Source organism: Pteropus medius, unplaced genomic scaffold, assembly GCF_902729225.1.
Source record: "Pteropus medius unplaced genomic scaffold, Ma_sr-lr_union100, whole genome shotgun sequence".
NCBI lineage: Eukaryota > Metazoa > Chordata > Mammalia > Chiroptera > Pteropodidae > Pteropus > Pteropus medius.
In genome coordinates this window covers 10,220,642-10,238,968 of record NW_024350927.1, presented here as the reverse complement: position 1 = coordinate 10,238,968, position 18,327 = coordinate 10,220,642, and the positions used below count along the sequence as shown (strand labels likewise).

The 18,327-nt window shown below is 59.6% G+C and overlaps 2 protein-coding genes across 3 annotated transcripts; one reads left to right on the top strand and one right to left on the bottom strand.

Moving 5' to 3' along the window:
- The first annotated feature begins 529 nt into the window (after positions 1 to 529).
- On the top strand, positions 530 to 4,206 carry TPRG1L (tumor protein p63 regulated 1 like). Its single transcript, XM_039842402.1, has 5 exons — positions 530 to 810; positions 908 to 999; positions 1,117 to 1,293; positions 2,193 to 2,346; positions 2,954 to 4,206. Exons 1-5 carry the CDS (start codon positions 616 to 618, stop codon positions 3,146 to 3,148), a joined length of 813 nt encoding a protein of 270 aa, XP_039698336.1. The 5' UTR covers positions 530 to 615; the 3' UTR covers positions 3,149 to 4,206.
- A 565-nt stretch (positions 4,207 to 4,771) lies between these two features.
- Positions 4,772 to 18,051, bottom strand: WRAP73 (WD repeat containing, antisense to TP73). 2 transcript variants are annotated; one of them, XM_039842401.1, is made up of 12 exons: positions 17,884 to 18,049; positions 14,905 to 15,057; positions 14,265 to 14,381; positions 10,745 to 10,817; positions 9,442 to 9,545; positions 8,654 to 8,740; positions 8,274 to 8,408; positions 8,118 to 8,195; positions 7,140 to 7,224; positions 5,925 to 6,050; positions 5,303 to 5,494; positions 4,772 to 5,057 (listed from the first exon to the last, which is right to left on the bottom strand). In XM_039842401.1, the coding sequence occupies exons 1-12, from the start codon at positions 17,950 to 17,952 to the stop codon at positions 4,915 to 4,917; spliced, it is 1,362 nt and encodes a 453-aa protein (XP_039698335.1). In that variant the 5' UTR covers positions 17,953 to 18,049; the 3' UTR covers positions 4,772 to 4,914. The 2 variants fall into 2 exon arrangements, 1 of the variants encoding a protein (XP_039698335.1); XR_005648568.1 differs by having other exon boundaries at positions 5,303 to 6,050; positions 17,884 to 18,051.
- Positions 18,052 to 18,327: the final 276 nt, after the last annotated feature.

The window sequence follows — 18,327 nt, the reverse complement described above, 5'->3', positions numbered from 1 at the left end:
ACATCGGCGCTGGGCCCGCAGCGGCCGCTCCATCCGTGAACCTGCGCTGGGAAAGGCGCCGGGCGCGCAGGAGGCCGCTGTGCCGCACGGGCCGCCCCGCAGGCCGGGAAGCCCGCGCCGCCCTGACCATGCGACCCGCGGCGCTCCCGGCACTGGGCCGCGTCCAGGGCCCGGCCTCCCCGGGGGGAGGTGTGGGGCCCTTCCCAGATGGCCGCCGCACCAGGGACGTCCAGTTACTGGGGAAGGGGCTCCCGGAACATCCTCGCGGACCCTCAGCGTCTCCCTGGCAACTAGCCAGGACCCCGCCCCTCTCCCGTTGCGTAAACAGGAAGTGGGTGTGCGCGCGGCGTACGCTTCCGGATCAGCAAGGGGCGGGAGTAATTGTGAACGGCGGCGGAGAGGACCAATCGCGGGGGACAGCGGGAGACGAGCCAATCGTGAGGGCCGGCGGGGGCGGATCCCGAGGCGGAGCTGTCGAGGAGGAGCCAATCGCGGCGGCTCGCAGGGCAGGGCGGGGCCAGGGGCGGGGCCGCGCCGAGGACCCGGCGGTCCGCAGCTGTGACGGCGACGGTGTCGGCTCCGGGTCCCGGTTTGGGCTGGGCGGCTGGCGCGGCGATGCTGCAGCTGCGGGACTCGGTGGACTCGGCGGGCACGAGCCCCACGGCACTGCTGGCGGCCGGCGAGGAGGTCGGGGCGGGCGGCGGCGCGGGCGGGGGCCGGCCGGGCACGCCGCTGCGACAGACGCTGTGGCCGCTCAGCGTCCACGACCCCACGCGCCGCGCGCGAGTCAAGGAGTACTTCGTGTTCCGGGTGAGGCCAGGCCTGGGCCGGAGGAGGGTCCGGGGTGGGGGGGCAGAGAGGGGCCTGGAGGAACCGAGAGTGACCCCCGCCCTCTGCCCGCGCACAGCCCGGCACCATCGAGCAGGCGGTGGACGAGATCCGCGTGGTGGTCCGGCCCGTGGAGGACGGCGACGTCCAGGGGGTGTGGCTGCTGACCGAGTGAGCGGGGCGCGTCCTGGGTGGGGGACCCCGACCCTGAGCGCGACCCTAGCGCACCCTCCGTAGCCTGCCCGAGTGCGCCTGGCGGGCGGAGGTGACGCCTGTCGGTGCCCACAGGGTTGACCACTGGAACAACGAGAAGGAGCGGCTGGTGCTCATCACCGACCAGTCGCTGCTCATCTGCAAGTATGACTTCATCAGCCTCCAGTGCCAGCAGGTGGTCCGGGTGGCGTTGAATGCGGTGGACACCATCTCCTGCGGGGAGTTCCAGTTCCCCCCCAAGTCGCTCAACAAGTAAGTCTCTTGGGCAGAGAGCCAGCACCGGGGCCTGGCAACCAGCCCTTCTGAAACCAGCCCCCTGGGTCGTCTCGTGTCTGCCATTGCATGGTGACGTAAAAGCCGGTAAAAGCCTCGGCTCCAAAGTCTGTAGTTTCTCAGAGTAGAAGCTAGTGACTTCTGGGTGGCCGGTGCTAAGAGGAGCGGCTATTCAGCTCGTATTCAAGTGAATTCGGGACGCCCTGAAGTAGACTGAATGCAGATGTTCCTCAGATAAGGACAGAACAGGGTTTATCTCTGGCCAGGAGAGGAGCACCTTGGTCACGTCGAGTCCCTCTTACCGAGAACGGTGCACCGCCTTGGAGACATCCTTTAAAGCTAGGTAACTTTGAAAGCGTTTAATGGCCAGCGCTGGAGAGCTGAGCCTCGTGCTCGAGGGGAGATCTCTGAAATACGAGAAATCTAGACACTGGTTGGTTGAGTTAAACCATGTCGTTAGATGTCGCGATTAAGATAGGGAATTCAGGAAGTGAAGATGGCCTAAAACTTCACCGCCAATAAGACATTCAGGAGAAAGCACTAGAGGTTATGAGTCCTGTGCACTCGGTGAGCTCCCCTGTGGCGCAGCCCTGTTACCTGCTCCGTGTCAGTGACTATGTAAAGGTTGGGTTTAGCTTAAGCAAGACAGTACGTTCACGTTCTCTTGTTTAAAAGTGCTTAACGCAGTTGCTTAATGCAGCTGTTACTGGAGGCAGCCATTAGCCCTCAAGCCCACAGGTCCTTTCCGTTTGTGAAATGTCGTTGCTCTTGCCTTTAACCCTGAAGAGCTTTTGATGTCATACACTGTAACTGACCAGGCTGCCATGGAGGCCGTGGCCTGCTAGGTGACGTCTGGTTCGTTTCTCCTGACTTGGCAGACGAGAAGGTTTGGGGATTCGCATTCAGTGGGACAAGCAGAGCCGCCCTTCCTTCATAAACAGATGGAACCCCTGGTCCACCAACGTGCCGTACGCCACGTTCATGGAGCACCCGATGGCCGGTGCGGATGAGAAGACAGCCTCTCTGTGCCAAGTAAGACCGTGACTCAGCACTGCCAATCCCGGCCTGCACTGCCCAGCACAGTGGCCGCGTGCGGCTCTCAGATACTTGAAGCGTTACTCTTAATTTTTAATAATTTTACGTTTAAATAGCTCCATGTGGCCAGTGGCATAGCTTTATAACGTGGCCCTAGTGGCTGTGATCATCGTCTCGGAGAACGGCCTAGGTCTTTGGGGCATGGCAGCTGGCCTGGCCCAGCTCTGTATGCTCACCAGGAGAGGAGGCCTTGGGGCCAGTGGTGAGAGCAGAGTCCGGGCCCCTGACAGGTCCCCCGCCAGCCAGCTGTCCGCCTTCCTGGCCTGGTGGCTGGTGGGAAGGGTTAGGTGGTTCGCTACGGCAAAACCACTTAGACCTGTGGGGAGCGAGGTGCTGAGTACTGGCTGTGGTCTGGCCCAGGTGAGCGTGGAGGTGAGGTCTGGTGCTTCCAGAGCCCCACTGAGGATGTGAGCTGAGCGCCCCCAGGGGGTGTGGCTAGAAAGGCCAAGGTGGGGACGGGGAAGGTGGCCACAGACCCAGGTGGCGTGGGGAGGGGTTTTTCCTTATATGGTTCAGTGACGGACTCCATGTTTTCTCTTTAAAGTTGGAAAGCTTCAAAGCTCTGCTGATTCAGGCTGTCAAAAAGGCCCAGAAGGAGCACCCCTTGCCTGGACAAGCCAGCGGCGTGCTGGTGTTGGAGCAGCCCCTTCTCATCGAGACCTACGTGGGGTTGATGTCCTTCATTAACAACGAGGCTAAGCTGGGCTATTCCATGACCAGAGGCAAGATAGGCTTCTAGGCGCTGCCCTCGGGAGCCTGTGGAGGTGGCCAGGCGGGCCTGGGCACGGGCAGCCGGGCTCGGGCAGGCTCTGCGGCCAGGGTCGGGGCCAGTTACTGTTAGGGACTGACTGCAGTTAGGACAGTCACACAAATCACACTTTAGCTGGATAGGGACATTGGTAACAAGCTACAGACAAAAGCAAAATGAATCTGTCAGTGTGCTGGCTGTCCTTCTGTTCTCGTACTTCTGGAGCGTCTCCATCTGGCTTCGCCACGCTCCCCACCCCGCCTCCAGCATGTTAATAAACCTCTGTGCGTCCACCAGGGCGTCTACCTGCCCCCAGCTGTGTGGTTGGTACGCCCGGGGCGGTCCCTCACCCGGAGCCTGTCGTCGTGGTCAGTTTACACTTTTGTATTTGGAAATTTAATCCTTTTTTTTTTTAAGGTAAACACAAAAGAAGCCGGCAGACTGGTGAGCTGAGCAGGAGACAGACCTGCTTTGTCAGCTGTCGAATGAACTGGTTTGGTGTGAACTAAAGTCACACTGTTACCAAAATTAACCTGTGTTAATACTCACGGCATCTTTCTGAAGCCCAAAAAGGTTCGCAGAAAATCACGTTTGGACAATTCATTAATTTGAGGAAAGTCCCTTAATAGTTCTTCGCACATAGTTACGACAGCTTGGTATTCTAAATCTGTATTGTCATATTCATACGCTTCGTTTGCTTTAAGGAATGCACTTTGAAAAAAAGAAACCAGGTTAGAGTCTCACGAAGCAGCTCCCACGCAGATGCAGGGGTCATCAGGGTCACGCCCTGACCATGCCTGGGCCTCGGCGTGCGGGGGAGCGTGTTGCCCGCACCGGCCATGGCTTGCTGCTTTCACTCAGCATTTGGTGATGAGCTTCAGTGCTGGCTCGTGCCAGTTCCTCTCCCCGCATCCCCATCCCTGGGGTACCTGTTATCGGTATGGACGTGAGCTGAATGCGGTCACCTGTCCAAGTCGAAAGGCTGCCTCAGACCTCGCCTGGTCTTGAGCCTCTGCTTTTGGTCTTGTAGTAAAGACATTTAGAATCGAGTGGGCGTCGTTCCTTTTGGAAGTTATCACAACAGATGCAACCACCAAGAAAGTTAGCTCTTGAGCAAGTGCATTTTAAAGCTCGAACCGCTTCCTGTACTTGCTACAAGCCTGTCTCCTTGCTGCCAGGTGCAGTGTGGAGGGCCCCATGGGAGTCCCTGGCCTGGCCGCTCTGCAGGACACCAGCCAGCAGTGCTGTGTAGCTTTAAGCGGGACGGGAACTCCGGCTTTCGAACTGTACCGCCTCCATCGGCCTGCCAGGAGCACCCGAATCCAGAACTGGCAGGACTTGTCCCAGGTGGGCGGGCAGCCAGGTGGACACTCCCTGCGGAGCCCACTCGGGACGACCTTGACCGGCTCCCCTCCCCGTACTCTAGAGCAGGCCACGTGGAACCCCAGCCTTTCTCCCGAAACCTTCAGTGACTGATGGGGGCTCATAAGGAAAAGGGGCGTCTAAGGGGCTTCGGCTGCTTGGGGCTCCGTTATTTTCCTAAGACGGAACCAGAATTTAAACCTTGGGGACCTTCCTGTGACCCGAACCTTTCAAGAAAACCAATACCAACCATTTTATGAATTGGTAAATATTTATTTTAAATAACAAAAATTAGTTTTATAATATACATATTTACAAAAACGCCTTGCTATAGAAAAACAGGAGCTGACCAGTGGGGCCCCCGTGGTCGGAGGTGACCCACCTCCATGCAGGTCCTACGTGTGGTCTCCCAGCTGGCCCGAAGCCAGGCGCGGCCCCTCCTCCGTCTCCAGGAAGCACAGGCAGAAGTGGTCTTTGCTGAGGAGGGCCAGTGAGTCCCCACTTAAATGCCAGCTCAGAGAAAGCACCTGGAAGTCCCCTGAGGGAGGCAGGTAGCCAGAGGATTAGCGTGGGTGAGGCCAGGGTCCCCCACTGAGTGCAGCCCAGACCCGTGGGTGCTCAGACAGGTCAGAGTGACCCAGCGAGAGCCCGAAGCCACCTCAACGTGGTGGGCCTTCCCGCCCACAGAGCACGGGGCTGCTGCCCAATCAGGTGTGTGCTGAGGTGGTCGGGAGGGGGTGCAGAGCTGCCTCCCGTCCCCAGTGTGAGGGGTGCTGTGCTCACCTTCCCCGGGCACCTGCACCGACACGCAGCCTGCTCGCGACCACAGGTACACCTTGCTGCCTCCCGTGCAGATGGCCAGCCGGGGCCGCTGTGGGTCCCACTGGAAGGCACGCACGGGGGACAGCTGCTCAAGCACCACGAACAGTCTCAGCTTCTGGATATCCCAGATCCAGATGGCGCTCGGGACGTTGTCTGAGGAGAGAGGTGCAGACAGCGCCATTCCCCCGGCCCTGACACCTGACGACGCAACACGAAGCCAGGCCCCGGGCACGCGGGCACGCACTGGCCTCGGGGCCCAAGTGTACCGGGTGACAGTCCCTTTTGGTCTTTTTATAACTGCCCTTTAGAAGCGGAAAAGCCTTGTGTGAAGAGGTCACGGCTGTAGCAGCGCCTGGGCCCTTGGCCTTCGCCAACAGGAAGGAGCAGGCGCAGAGGGCGTGCCAGGCAGAGCGCCGGACCAAGCCCCGCGCCCTGGGGCTTCTGGGAGTGGAACATCGGGGTTCAGCAGACGGGCGGACGCCATGGGCGGGCCCGGCAACTGACTCTCCCCAACGTCGGTGTGCCTGGCACCAAAGGACTGTGAGTGGACACCGCGCGGCGCAGGCCCGAGCGTGGCACTGACCGCTCCTCGTGGCCAGGAACGAGCTGTCCGGGCTGAAGGCCAGCGCGCCCACGCCGATCCTCGGGTTCGCCCTGTCCGCGGCAGGCTTCACGGTCTGCAGGGGCACCGGCGCCGAGGCGACCTCGTCTGCAACGTGGAAGGGAGGGTATGACGTTGCCGTCCCCGGCTCAGCACAGCACGCCTGGGACCCAGGGTGGCCTGGGCGTCAGCCTGTCCGTGCCGACCACACTCACTTGGTCAGAGGAAGGAAAGACAGGATGACCTTGAACGCAGCCGGGGAAGGTCCTATGGAAGCCAGGCTTTGACGGGAAGCTGGCCGAGGTGCTGGGGGGGGAGCGGTCACGCTGCACCCCCACGCACCAGAGCCACCTGCCACACCCCGGTGGCACCAAGGCCTGGGCGCGTCACCGCCTACACGCACCGTGGCTTACGACCTGCCTCCGTCTCCCAGCATTCCACGCTCAGAGTTTTCAGATGCAGTGAAAGTGTGCCGAGCACAGAGGGACGTGGAAACACATTGTGCAGTAATGTTACTGACACAGGTCAGCATGGGCTCCCCACGGTGACACGTCCCGCACTGGCAGGGGTGTGCGCTGGCGGGGGTGTCAGCGGTGGGGCAGCAGGGGCTCATGGGAAAGCTCTGCCCTAACATGGCCCTAAAAGGCAGTCTTAAAACAGCATCACGCAGCTGGAAGCGCAGGATTGGGAGCCGATGCTGAGGCGCGCGTAGGTGAGCGTGCTCGGCTCCTGACGCTCCCACCCGCGAGCGTTCACTGAGCCCGCAGAAGGCGGTGACCGGCCTGGCGGCGGCCCCAGCATCCTCCTCACGTGCAGCCTGTCTCATGGCCACCTTGCGGGTGAGCCTGAGGCACAAGGGGCCGGCCGCATGGCCAGGACCCAGGGCAAGCTCTTAGCCCCAGGCCGAGCCCTTCACCAGGCCACCTCCTGACCCCACCTTGGCTCATCCAGGGAAATTTTATGATTCTTAAAATATGGCCTTCGGAGCGCCGGATGCCAAGTTTAGACTTCCAGAGGTTGTACTTGGCCAGCAGGAGCCACGCCCAGGGGGTCTGTGACTCATGGGGAGACAGGCCGAGGTGTCACACGGAAGGAAAATATGTTTTTAAGAAAACAAAGGACTTCTGAAATCTACCTGGACAGGACCCTATTTTTCACAACCGAGACAAGGGAGCGAGCCCCGCCCCTGATGCTCACATCTGCTCTCCGCGGCCCTGGGCGCAGGGTGGCCAGGGCGGTCTAGCGCCCGCCGCCGACTCTTCTCGGCTTCCTGGTACACCACCTGGAAGACACGGGCGGTGGGGCAGGGGCGACAACAGCCCTCGGGACTGGTGACATCCAACCCAAACAGGTGCTGCCACTGAGGGCACACGAGGACACGGGGTTCTCACCCAAACCACTCTGTGAGGACGGGGGCGACGTGGGCGGCAGCTGCTCACACAGCCACTCAGCCAGTGACCAAACACCAGCACTTCAGTGCTGACAAGTGACAGGCCCGGGGAACGAGGGGCATCTGTGACCAGAAGCCTAACAGGCCAAGGGCAAGCGGCCCAGGCTGCGCGCGGCCCAGCAGTCACGGACTGGAGGCCTGAGGTGGGCATCAACCCCTGGCCCCCGCGCCCGCCACACGCAGACTCCGCAGACGCCCGCACGGCCCCTGCTCCCTCCCGCTGACCTCAGGCCGGCCCTGCAGGCCGTGCCGCTGCGCTCCTCAGCACCACGCCCCCCTCACTCGGGTCTCCCGTCTGTGGGCAAACTCCGCAAGGCCGGGGCTCCCGTGCTCCACTGTGCCCCCAGGGCCCGCCGAACGTAGACACACACTGCCCCCCAGGACCTCTGCCAGAGGCGCTCCTCCTGGGCCAGGCCTGCCCACCCCGCCGCCTGGGCGGACACCAGCCCTGCCGGCCCCGGCCCCCACTCCACAGCGCCCCGGGGCCCTGTGCAGACAGACAGCAGGACCAGCGCCGAGACAGGCCAACCTGGGGCGCCACTTCCCATCCTTGGGAACGCGGACAGGCAAAGTAGAGGCCAGCAGCAGAGTGTGCCACGTGAAGCATCAGTCACCCTAGTTCACGGTGACGGACGCTCCTGCAGCACGACAGATAACGCTGAGGGAAAGCCGTTTCCACCTCCCCCACTGCATGCCGCTCACGCAGACGCGGCATCCCGACTTACTACTTTGGGATCGTTAATGGTGGCAGGATGACCAAACTCCGTGATCATCTTCCAAGTCACGTGGTTCAGGATGCGCACCTGAAGAAAAGACCGTGGTGAGACCCGCCACCCGCCCGCCCGCCATGCCGTGGCGCTGCCCGTGGCCCCCTGTCCCACCTTCCCGTCGTAGCTGCCGACCGCCAGGAACTGACTGCTGGGGCTCCAGGCCACGGCCTTGACGCCCAGGGACCACTCGTAGGCACAATACGTGGACAGGAGCCGGCCGTCCAGGGAGTAGAGCAGGACTTTGTACTGCGGGCGAGACATGTCAACTGCTGAGAAAGGCCCGGTCACCTGGAGCAGGTGCAAACGAGGCTGTGCAGAGGGCGCGGGGGGCAGGCAGGTGGAGACAGGGAACAGGGTGTGGCAGACGCCGCCCTCGCGGCGGCAGGGGGACGGGCGGCCGGCTGGAACTGAGGTGACAGGTGGAGAGGCGGCGTGGTGAGCCGTGGGACGAGGGGGCAGCATCAGGGGAACGTGGGAAAGCACCTTCGCACCTCCAGACAGGTGTCCCACACCGCCAGCACACAGCCGTTCGGGGCCCACTCGATGCCGGCGAGGTCCTGCGTGTCCGTGTCGAAGTGCTGCCATGGGGGGCACAGGCGGAAGGGGCCTGACTTACACTCACGCACCTGCTGGACACAGCGTTGCCCCAGCCGCTGTCCCAGCTCCGCCCCCAGAAGCGGACGGCAGTCCCCAGCCCGCCCACCCGCCCTGCTGTCAAGTCCTGGGCAGCGCTGAGGCTTGGGGGAGCCGCTCAGGGGAGCCGCGCATGGGCCTCGCCGACCCTGTGGGGGGCATGGTCTGCCCCTGCCGCGTGCCCTGCTCCCTGCCCTCCGCTCACGTGCCTGAGGGCTGATGAGGCTCCGTGTGCTCCGACGGCATTCCAGAGGCTTCTCTGCCTCAGCCCTGCCCGTCTGCCCTGCAGGGCCGGGCCCCGAACCCCAGGCCCCTGGGCCCCTTGGGAAGTCCTGACCAGACCACACACTCCCCAGTACTAAGTTCAAGGTCACTCCTCTTTCTGCTAAAGCAACACACATGCAAATGCCATTCAAGGAATAAGAAAAAGGATCACGTTTGACGGCACGTGAACTTTCAACACACACCGAACACGCGCCCTCCAGCCCCCTCCACAAACGCCTAACCGGGGTAGGTGAAGCTACACGCAGCACCCTGCCCGCTGGAGACGTGAAGTCACGCTTCTCCACGCGACCCAAGGGCCCCAGGGGGTGTGAGGAACGCGCGCTGTGCCCGCAGGCAGCTGACCCGGCCATGGCAGCCTCACCCGCAGCAGCTGCCAGTCACTGCACACGAAGATGCTCACGAAGTCCCTGCAGTCCCGCCTCTCGGCCAAGGCCAGGTAGCGGCCGTCTCTGGAAAAGCTGATTCCTGCCGGGAGAGGAGCCAGCCCGGGGTCAAGGAGCAGCAGCAGGAGCCGCAGTGGGGCTTTCCGGGGAAGAACGGCAGAAAGCAGAGGTCAGAAGGGGTGCGGCCCACGCAGACACCGCGCTTCCTCGACAAGAAGCGGCCGTGGCCGGGGCTCCCGGGCACCCACACGGAGGACGGACCTGCCAAGCACGTGACCGACACGAAGGGCCTGCCCCGACGGCCACGAGCTACAGCTGAGAACTGCAGCAGCAAGTGGACGGTCCCGGTTTTAGAAAATGAACGATGGGAGACTCAGCTGGCTGGACGTCAGCTCGCGACTACATTTCTTACATTCAGCTTTGAATTTAATTATTTGGAAGCAGTGAATTTACGGATTTGGAAATCGACTTGGGCTGAGATATGAAGCTATGTTTTCCGGTTCTGTGTCGGCTCCATGGGTCAAAGGAACACCTGTCGTCCCCACTGGGGAAACGTGCAGGCCATCTGGAGAGACGCTGACATCCGAGCCGTAAAAAGGCATCGTACACGCACAGCCGCATCTCGCTCCAATGCGACTTCGGAACCGCTGACAGCAGAAATGCGGAGGCGCTCGCTCACGCAGGCCCCGGCCCATGAAATGACGGGCGCGCCAGCGAATTTCCTGATTCGAGAGGGGGGCGCCCGACCAGCTCGCGGGGTCCTGGTAAACCACAGTGGCGGGCTGCGTCTGAGCTGCCCCCCTCTCCCCGACAGCTCGGAGGACGCCTGCCACTCGCCCCTCCCCTGGGACGTCCGGATGGGACAGGTCACCATCCCCCTCCACAGAGAACACAGATCCACTCGACGGAAGGTTTAGCGATTTAAGTTCAGAACTGAGGGCATGAGGTGGGTCCCGTGACAGACACGACGGGGGCCCTGAGGACCCACTCCCGTCGCCGAGGTCACGGGAACTACGGGCAAATCCCTTCGCCCTTGACGTCCTTAAGCGACGCCCATCAGTCACCATGACTTGGTTTTACCGGGGGGACCCTTGTCTTCTAGAGACACGTGGAAGTATTACAGTGGGGTGTCAGAAGCCCGGGACAGGCGGCGCAATAACGGGGGACGGGGCACAGAAGGGGAGGGCCGGCTGCGTGCGGCGCGCTGCTGTGGCTACGCCAGCCTGTCTGCAACTGCCCGTGCCGGCGACAGAGCCCGGCTCCGGGGCGGGGCCCACTCACCGCGCTGGCAGGCTTTCGGGTATTTGATGTAGGACACGGACTTCGTGCACAAGGACCAGACGGTGATCCGCAGCTGTGGGGAGAGCAGGGAACGGCACGGTCAGCAGCCAGAGACACACCGTCCCCCACCGTGACTGGCTCGTCGGTCCCCGGGTGGGGGGCTGACCGCAGAGGCAGCGAGTGACATTAGCGGTTCCAGGGGCTCTCCCTCGGAAAGGGGTGTCGACCGCACGCTCACTGTCGTCACAGGACATCTGGTGCTCTCCGTGTGGTTTTCATGTTGTAGCGATGTTATTTGAGGGACACAAAGTTGAGCACAAATCCACTTTAGTTCACAAGTTCAAAGTAAACCCAGTTTTCACTCTATGATAAACGTAAGATGCTTATTCAGTCTGAGAAACGTCTTTACGCGGGAAAGCCATTGGGGGGTAGGGGGGTGGTTGGGCTCCTTGTTCCGGAGTCCAGCTGGCTGCCCCTACGTCTCAGGGGACAGCTGGGAGTGGTGGCCCAGCCCAGGCAAGACAGGGCGTCCTGAAACCACTACCAGGAGGCCTGACCCCGCCGTGCCGGCAGAGGGGTTCGGAGTAACCCCCACAGGACCACACTCTGCCCTCCCTCAGCGGGCAAGTACAGAAAGGCCGGGAGAGTGTCCTGCGAGGCACCGAGCGCCGGTCGGGGTGGGGACGACACCTGCGCTTAGAAGATGCACTGGGAACGGGGACGGGAGCCTCTGCGTGCTAACCGTCAGCCTGTCACCCAAACGCCCGCTGCGTGCGCACTTACCGTGAGCTCCTATCAGCCGACCCCGCGCCCCCTGTGGCGCCTAAAGCAAGCAAGCGCCCTCGACCAGAATTTCCGAACTTCCGTTTCTGCAGACGCTGTCCGTACCCTTGCGTCTGCTGGCACCGACGCTGACTCCCTCCCAGTCCTGACCCTGCTCCGCCAGGCGCACAGCCGCTCCCGGGAGCCACCGCCTCCAGCCACGGCGGTGACACGGTCGATGCTGACAAAGCCACTTTATCGGCCCCGTTGAAAGCTACGGCACGTGGGCCGAGGGGTGCAGCTCTAAACAAACGGGGCTTCATCAGAAGTGACCTGTGGGGCACTGCGCTCTGTACCAGGGTGACCCCTGCGAACTACACCTCTGTCCTAGTTTAGGACATTAAAAAATGGCACACTTTTCTCCACAACACCTCGTCTACTAAAGAAAGCCTGACACCCGTGCTGCCTCTCTGAACAGCCCGCATGGCATCGGGAGCTGGGGACCCACTGCTAGATGCAAAACACGAGCCGCCGCGGTGGCAGGTGCGCCTGCTCGGCAGCTGTGCCCGTGGTGGCAGGTGCGCCCGGCAGGCACGGGTGCCACACTCAGCATCTGCCTTCCCAGGTGGTGACAGCCCCGCCCAGGATTGGGGCTCCCTGCCAAGAGCACAGCAGAGGCCGAGGAGGGCGCCGGGTGTTCCTGAGGTGAGGGGACGACTCCCAGCCAGCACATCGGGCACTGAGGTCTACCTGTGACACCCATCAGCAGGTGACCTTCTGAGCTTCCTGGTTTCTGCTACCTGCCTCCGGGGCTGTCCTGCTGGTGCAGCGGGGAGAGGAGAGCAGGCAGGAAGCCTGCACACCTGACACGGGGTTTCCCGGGAACACACTCGCTGCCACGTGTCACTTCAGACCCAGCTGAGGGGCACGACCCGGCGGACGCACTTTTTATAATGGCAGGAAAGACGCGTGCCCGTTAAGTTTGATTTTTAGTTTGATTTTTACCCTCCATCCCCCACTGAAAAAAGCTTTAAGAAAAGACAAGTTTGTAACTTAACAAATCCACTAAGAAAAGAGGCAGGTACATTGCACCTCCATACTCTCCACCGACCTCAGCAGCGCAGCGGGAGCAGCGACCCCGCAGGCGTGACTCGGAATCCTCAGGTACCCCTGGGGCCTCCCCCCCATCCTTGGTTCAAAGGGAGCCGCGACAACGCAGGTGACATGCAAGCGGGTGCTGCGTCCCCGAGGAGGGGGCGACGGAGGGGCCTCCCGCCCAGGCCCTCAGCTCTGTGCCCTCAGGAGCCCGTGTTCCCCGGGGACCTCTGAGGACCTCGCGCACCTTTCCTGGGTCGGACAGCACGTCCGCGCTTCCACTTAATCCAGGGCGCTCGCTTCCGAGAGAGAGAATTTTCCCAGCTCCTCTTCCACACTTTCAAGCTTTCTTGACATAAACAGTAAATATGTCCTTATTACCATCGCTGCGGGCGCAGTGGAAAATTCCAGAACTTACGCAGAAATACTTCAAATGACCTTTTCCGTCTCAGAGGTTGTTTGCAACAGCAACGTAGCGCGTACAGCAAACTGAGGGCGGCTCCGCTGGGTGCTTCATCGGTGGGAGAAACGTGCAGCCTCCCGCACTGCTGTGAGCAGACACCCGCACGCTCACACGCACCTGAGTGAGCGCGCCAGAGCCAACGCGGCTGGTCCCCGGCACCGTCCCCAGCTCCACTGCAGACGGTCAAGAGCCGAACGGCAAAACTTAAAACTCAAGACTAAATTTTATAAAATATGTGCGAGATCTGTACGATGAAAATGTTGACGCAGAGAAAAACTATAACTTCGGTGCGATCTGTTAAAAAACCCGAGCGGGAATTTGTTTTAAAGAAATTGACAAATTCATTCTAAAGTTGATGCGGAAACGAAAGGACCTAGAACAGCCGAAATGACTCAGAGACAGGCCGGAACAGGAACTGTCACGCGCGTCTGGATCCCAGACCGGCTACAAAGCTGCGGCCGTCGGGAGAGACCGCTGCCACCACGAAGACAGACGCAGAGCTCCACGGGGCGAGACGGAGCTGGAAACAGACCCTCGCAGGCGGCACCTGAGCTCCTACAAGGTGCCAAGTGCAGGAAGGATGTGAATTCACTGCTGATGACACCTGTGAACTTGGGTGCCAAAACCACGAGCTTCCAGGAGAACACAGGAGCTGGGGCTGGGGACGCCCGCGGGAACTCCGTCACCACGAGGCCCTGTGGTTCTGGCCTCCCCTTCCATCGCTGCCTCCCCGCACCCCGTACAAACGCCCCTCCGCCTGGCACGGGGCTTGCCAGTCTACATGCCCGGGGGCAACCTTTTGTTTCCTGAACAAAGCCTTTTTGGTGACGAAACACCTAGTCAATATTATTTTTCAGTCGACAAAATCCTTTGTGATCTTGGGTTGGAAGGGGATTATCTTCAGACACCAAATGCTCAGATCATACAAGAAAAAATACCATTGTAAATGCCACATGACCCACACCACACATGTAAATCGTGTGCGAACAGGTGTGCGCGCGCGTGTGTGTGTAAAACAAGATAAGGAAGCGCTCCGCCTCGCCAGCTAGAGAAAGTAAATTAAACCAAACGCGACGCCGCTGCAGGCCTGCTGGGCGTGGTGTGAACCGTCTGGAGGAAGCACCCACTCTGACGCTCCCGACCCAGCTCGGGAGTCGGGAGGGCAGCGGTCACCCCTCGATGGACGGAGCGTCGACTTACGTGGAACTCGGTGGTGTTGAGAACGTGGCGTCCGTCTGGGCTCCAGCAAGAAGCCACCAGCCCTGCGCATCCCTCGTCCACTCTGCAGTGCCATCCGGGCTGTTCCAGAGACCACACCTAGATTCCCGCAGAGAGAAACCCGGATCGCAAACCAGTCGGTGCAGTGATCGAGCTTAAGGACAACTGGGTACCGACTGTGGCACCAAAACACGGGAGTGCTTCACGGACCCTGCGCCACGACGGAGCGGCGCCAGCACGAGCCGGAGCCAGCCGGTCTTCCCGCGGCTTTCACTGTGCTGTAGTTTTTAAAAGGTTCATCCCCTTTGCCATCCCGAAAGCTCCAGTGAGTCAAGCTCCAGGCCTGAAGCCGGACACACGTCAGCGCTCCTCACACGCAGGCTGTCCAAACCGCTACTACACCGAGCTCTGTGACCCTCGTTACCGAATCGTACCGGGTGACGGATTAAGAGCATTTAAGCATGTTCTCACTCTGAACGCACTTACACTGTGAGCAAACCGTCACGACGCTAAAGGAAGCTGGCTCTGACCGCACCGCCTCTGCCCCAGACCAGAAGGGCAGCGAACGAAGGCGCCCGACCAGGAGGCGGCCTGGCTCCTGGCCGCGCACGCGCGCACCTACCTGCACCAGCCCCCGCTTATACATGGCGCACAGGATGAAGAGGGAGTCGGCCGACCACTCGACGTGCTGGATCTGGTCCAGGCACGTGTACACGTGAAGGATCTGAAGGCTGTTCACATCCCGGACCACCAGCCGGTACTGGACGCAGGAAGCCTGCAAACGGAAAAGCCGGCCCTGAGTCTGTGCTCGCGGGGAGGTGGCCACGCCACGGACTCTGCCTCTCCTCCCCGACGTGCTGTCTCCACGGTTCCATGCGTTTACAGCGCCCGCTCTGAAAATGAAACGAGTTAATAAACAGAGAAACCTGAAGCAGCAAACTAGGTGTTAAAACTGGTACAGCCCAGTATCAAGTATCATCCTCAAACTCTACTTGAGTCATTTTCTACTCCTTTCTTAATGATGTGTTAAAAAGTAAACGCAAGGACGAACAGCATTGGGAACAAGCGCTTCCGCACACGAGCCAAACCCTCTCCTGGGCTCGTCACTCGTAGGTAATTTACAAGGAGGTGGCAGAAATGACTACAGAAACAGCTGTCCCCTTTCGTACACTTAAATTCTGTAAATGTACGGACACGTCACAGATGCGCATTCATCTACTGTGAGATAAGAGACAATATGTTCTGGTCTCTGCCCCCAGACCCAGACCCAGACCCAGGGCTCCTGAAAACCTTGTAATTTCCTGGGTGAGAGGAGCATCTTCTGTTCTAATGAGGGGACTCCGGGTGGGCTCCTTAGACAGAGGCCGGTCACCAGGAAAAGCGAGCCATTAGAAGCTTGGAATTTTCAGGCCACCCTCATTCTTTGAGAAGGGAGAAGGGCTGAAAAAGGGGTTAATGACCAGTCGTGCCTATGTAAGGAGACGTTCTGAACGTCCCATTAGGGCAGGGCTCAGGAGCCTCTGGGGGTGAACACATGCGCACGGGGAGGGCAAGGCTCCCCAATGCACTCGGGCCCCTCCCAGACCTGGCCCCTCCCAGACCTGGCCCCATGCACCTCCTCACCTGGCTGCTCATCCGGGTCCTTTACCATGCCCTTTAATAACCTGGGGACCTTAAGTGAGTGCTTCCCTGAGTTCTGTGAGCCGCCATAGCAAATGACTGAACCTGAGGTGGGGCTCCTGGGAACCTCCTGTCTGCAGCCACATCAGACAGAGGCTGTGAGTAACCTGGGGACCGCCTACCTGCGACTGGCATCTGAAGCGGGGGCAGTCTTCTGGGGCTGAGCCCTCAGCCTGTGGGGTCTGACACTAACCCTCAGGACACCCACCCGGTACCCTTTAAAGAACTGCTTGGTGGGGGAAAATCCCACACGCTTGGCGAGCAGCAGTGTTGTGAGTGTGGGTGATGGGTCGCACGACAGCACAGAAAGGAAGTCCACAGGAGGGAGGGCTGCTTCTCCTTACACACTCACATTCACTTATTCCCACCACTGACTATGAAAATGCTTTCTGAACAACAGTTTCTCCACGGCCATATTTGTTTACAACCATATCTAAGCAAACAGTTTCTGTGTCTGAGTATACTTATCTGCCAGTTATAGATACAGTTTAAAAACCAAGAACCAATTTTGAGATTTTAATTACTTCATTTTTGTACTTATCAAGGTCAAACTAGATCATTAGTTTGCGTTTTATGAACTTCCATTTTAAAAAAGCCACAATGAGTTTTCCCTGCAAAAGGAGAGAGGGCGGGGCAACCAGATTAGAACATGTCGCGATGTTTCTTTTCACATTGTGGCTTTGCACTGTGATCAGTTACAATGAATTCCCCATGAGATGGAATATGTGTACCAACGCTTAGAAAAGACATCTGAAATCTGTTGTAATATATTAAAAATGGCAAGATGGACCCACCTTCTTCGGTATTTAAGATATAGCTTTAAAGAAACACAATTCTAGTACCTCGATCGTCAAGCGTCTCACAATATTTTGACCAGGGTGTAAAAACCAAAAAAGTACCAAAGTTAAGCAAGAGAATAGACTCTTTCTCTTCATACTTCACTGGAATTTTCGTAAATATTTAAAAAATGAATTTATGAGGGGCACTTTGAAAAATGTACCAAGGTTTTGGGGGGTGCCATTTAAACTAAACCTGTTTCGTATTTTGTGGCTGAAAGATATGCGATTTCGAATAATACCCCCATAAGGAAGGCAAACATGTAACTTGGGAGTTATATTTTCAAAAACCTAGATAAGAATAAAAAGAATATCAATGGTTCAAACTGGAAGAGAACCACGAAGCATCAGTCAGTTAATAGAGGATAAAGGAAACTAAGCACACTTTTTATAAAAAGTGTGATTTTTTTCTTAATAGCTTTCCAATGCCAGTTCTCTCCTCCCCACCACTTGACTCCCCACTCCCACCCCACGACTCTGAGGATATGCACTGGTCATAATGGTATATTTCAAAACAGAAGTTTCGTGTACAAGGTAGCGCAGTGACTGTAGCATCATTCTGCCGCCGGTGGAATCACCGGCTGAAGTCGCCGCAGGGCAGGCAACTCTCTTCATCTGGTTATTTACAGCGTTTATTTGGCACGTGGTTGAGATCTAAGACTAGGGCTGGAAAAGATGACAAAAGCTAGCTGCACCACTGCCCTCGTTTACAGCCAACGGGAGTACAAATTTGCCTTTTCGTGACAAAATAACGAGCTGATGTCTCCTATGTCCTCAAATGGGTAAAGACAGCACCGCTTTTATCTGCTTTCAACAGACGGAAACCCAGGTGCAGGGAGGCTGGCACCTGCCCGCAGCCTGCGCTCAAGTCACCTGTCTGCTGCACCTGCCGGGTCCCCTACCCAGGTCCTGTGCCCAGGTCACCTGCCCGGAAGCCCTAGCGCCTGCCCAGGTCCCGCTCCTTCGGACGCCCGAGCTCCTCCACTGCGGGCCGCGCCCGCGGCCGCCCGGCCCCCCGATTCCCGGGTCCCCGCCACTCGGGGCCGACACGCGCCTCCCGCGGCCCAGGCCCCGCGGCCGCTCACCAGGTACTTGCCGTCGGGGGAGAACTTGCAGAGCTGGCTGGAGAGCTTGAACACCTCGGAGAAGTTCATGGCTGCCGCCGCGGGTCGCGCCGGACCGCGCGCCGGGAACCCTGCACCCCACAGCGCGCCCGAGTCCCCGTGGGCGGCCGCCGCCGCAACCGCCAGCCCCGCGTCCGGAAGTGACGGAAGGCGGGAGCGCGCCTCAGCCTATCAGCGCCCCCGGCGCCTCGCGCGGCATTGTGGGGCTTGTAGTTCGCGTCGGAGCGGACGCCGCGCTTCTTCCCACCCGGGATTCCCGCGGTGTGCAGAGGGTGCGTGGTCTGGAGGCCCCTCCCGCCAGAGTTGCCCGATAAAATGCAGGACGCGCACTTAAATTGGAATTTCATATAAACAACGAATCGTTTTTCAATATAAATATGTTCCCGAATACGGCACGGACATACT

Bases quoted from the DNA above. Each gene is read 5' to 3' on its own strand.
- TPRG1L (XM_039842402.1), top strand. From the start codon at position 616: ATGCTGCAGCTGCGGGACTCGGTGGACTCGGCGGGCACGAGCCCCACG. The intron at 1,294-2,192 runs GTAAGTCTCTTG...CTGACTTGGCAG, and splicing joins CCCCCCAAGTCGCTCAACAA to ACGAGAAGGTTTGGGGATTC. The intron at 2,347-2,953 runs GTAAGACCGTGA...TTCTCTTTAAAG, and splicing joins AGACAGCCTCTCTGTGCCAA to TTGGAAAGCTTCAAAGCTCT.
- WRAP73 (XM_039842401.1), bottom strand. From the start codon at position 17,952: ATGAACTTCTCCGAGGTGTTCAAGCTCTCCAGCCAGCTCTGCAAGTTC. The intron at 9,546-10,744 runs GTGAGTGGGCCC...CTCTCCCGGCAG, and splicing joins CCCGAAAGCCTGCCAGCGCG to GAATCAGCTTTTCCAGAGAC. The intron at 8,409-8,653 runs GTGCGAAGGTGC...TCTCGCCCGCAG, and splicing joins TGTGGGACACCTGTCTGGAG to TACAAAGTCCTGCTCTACTC.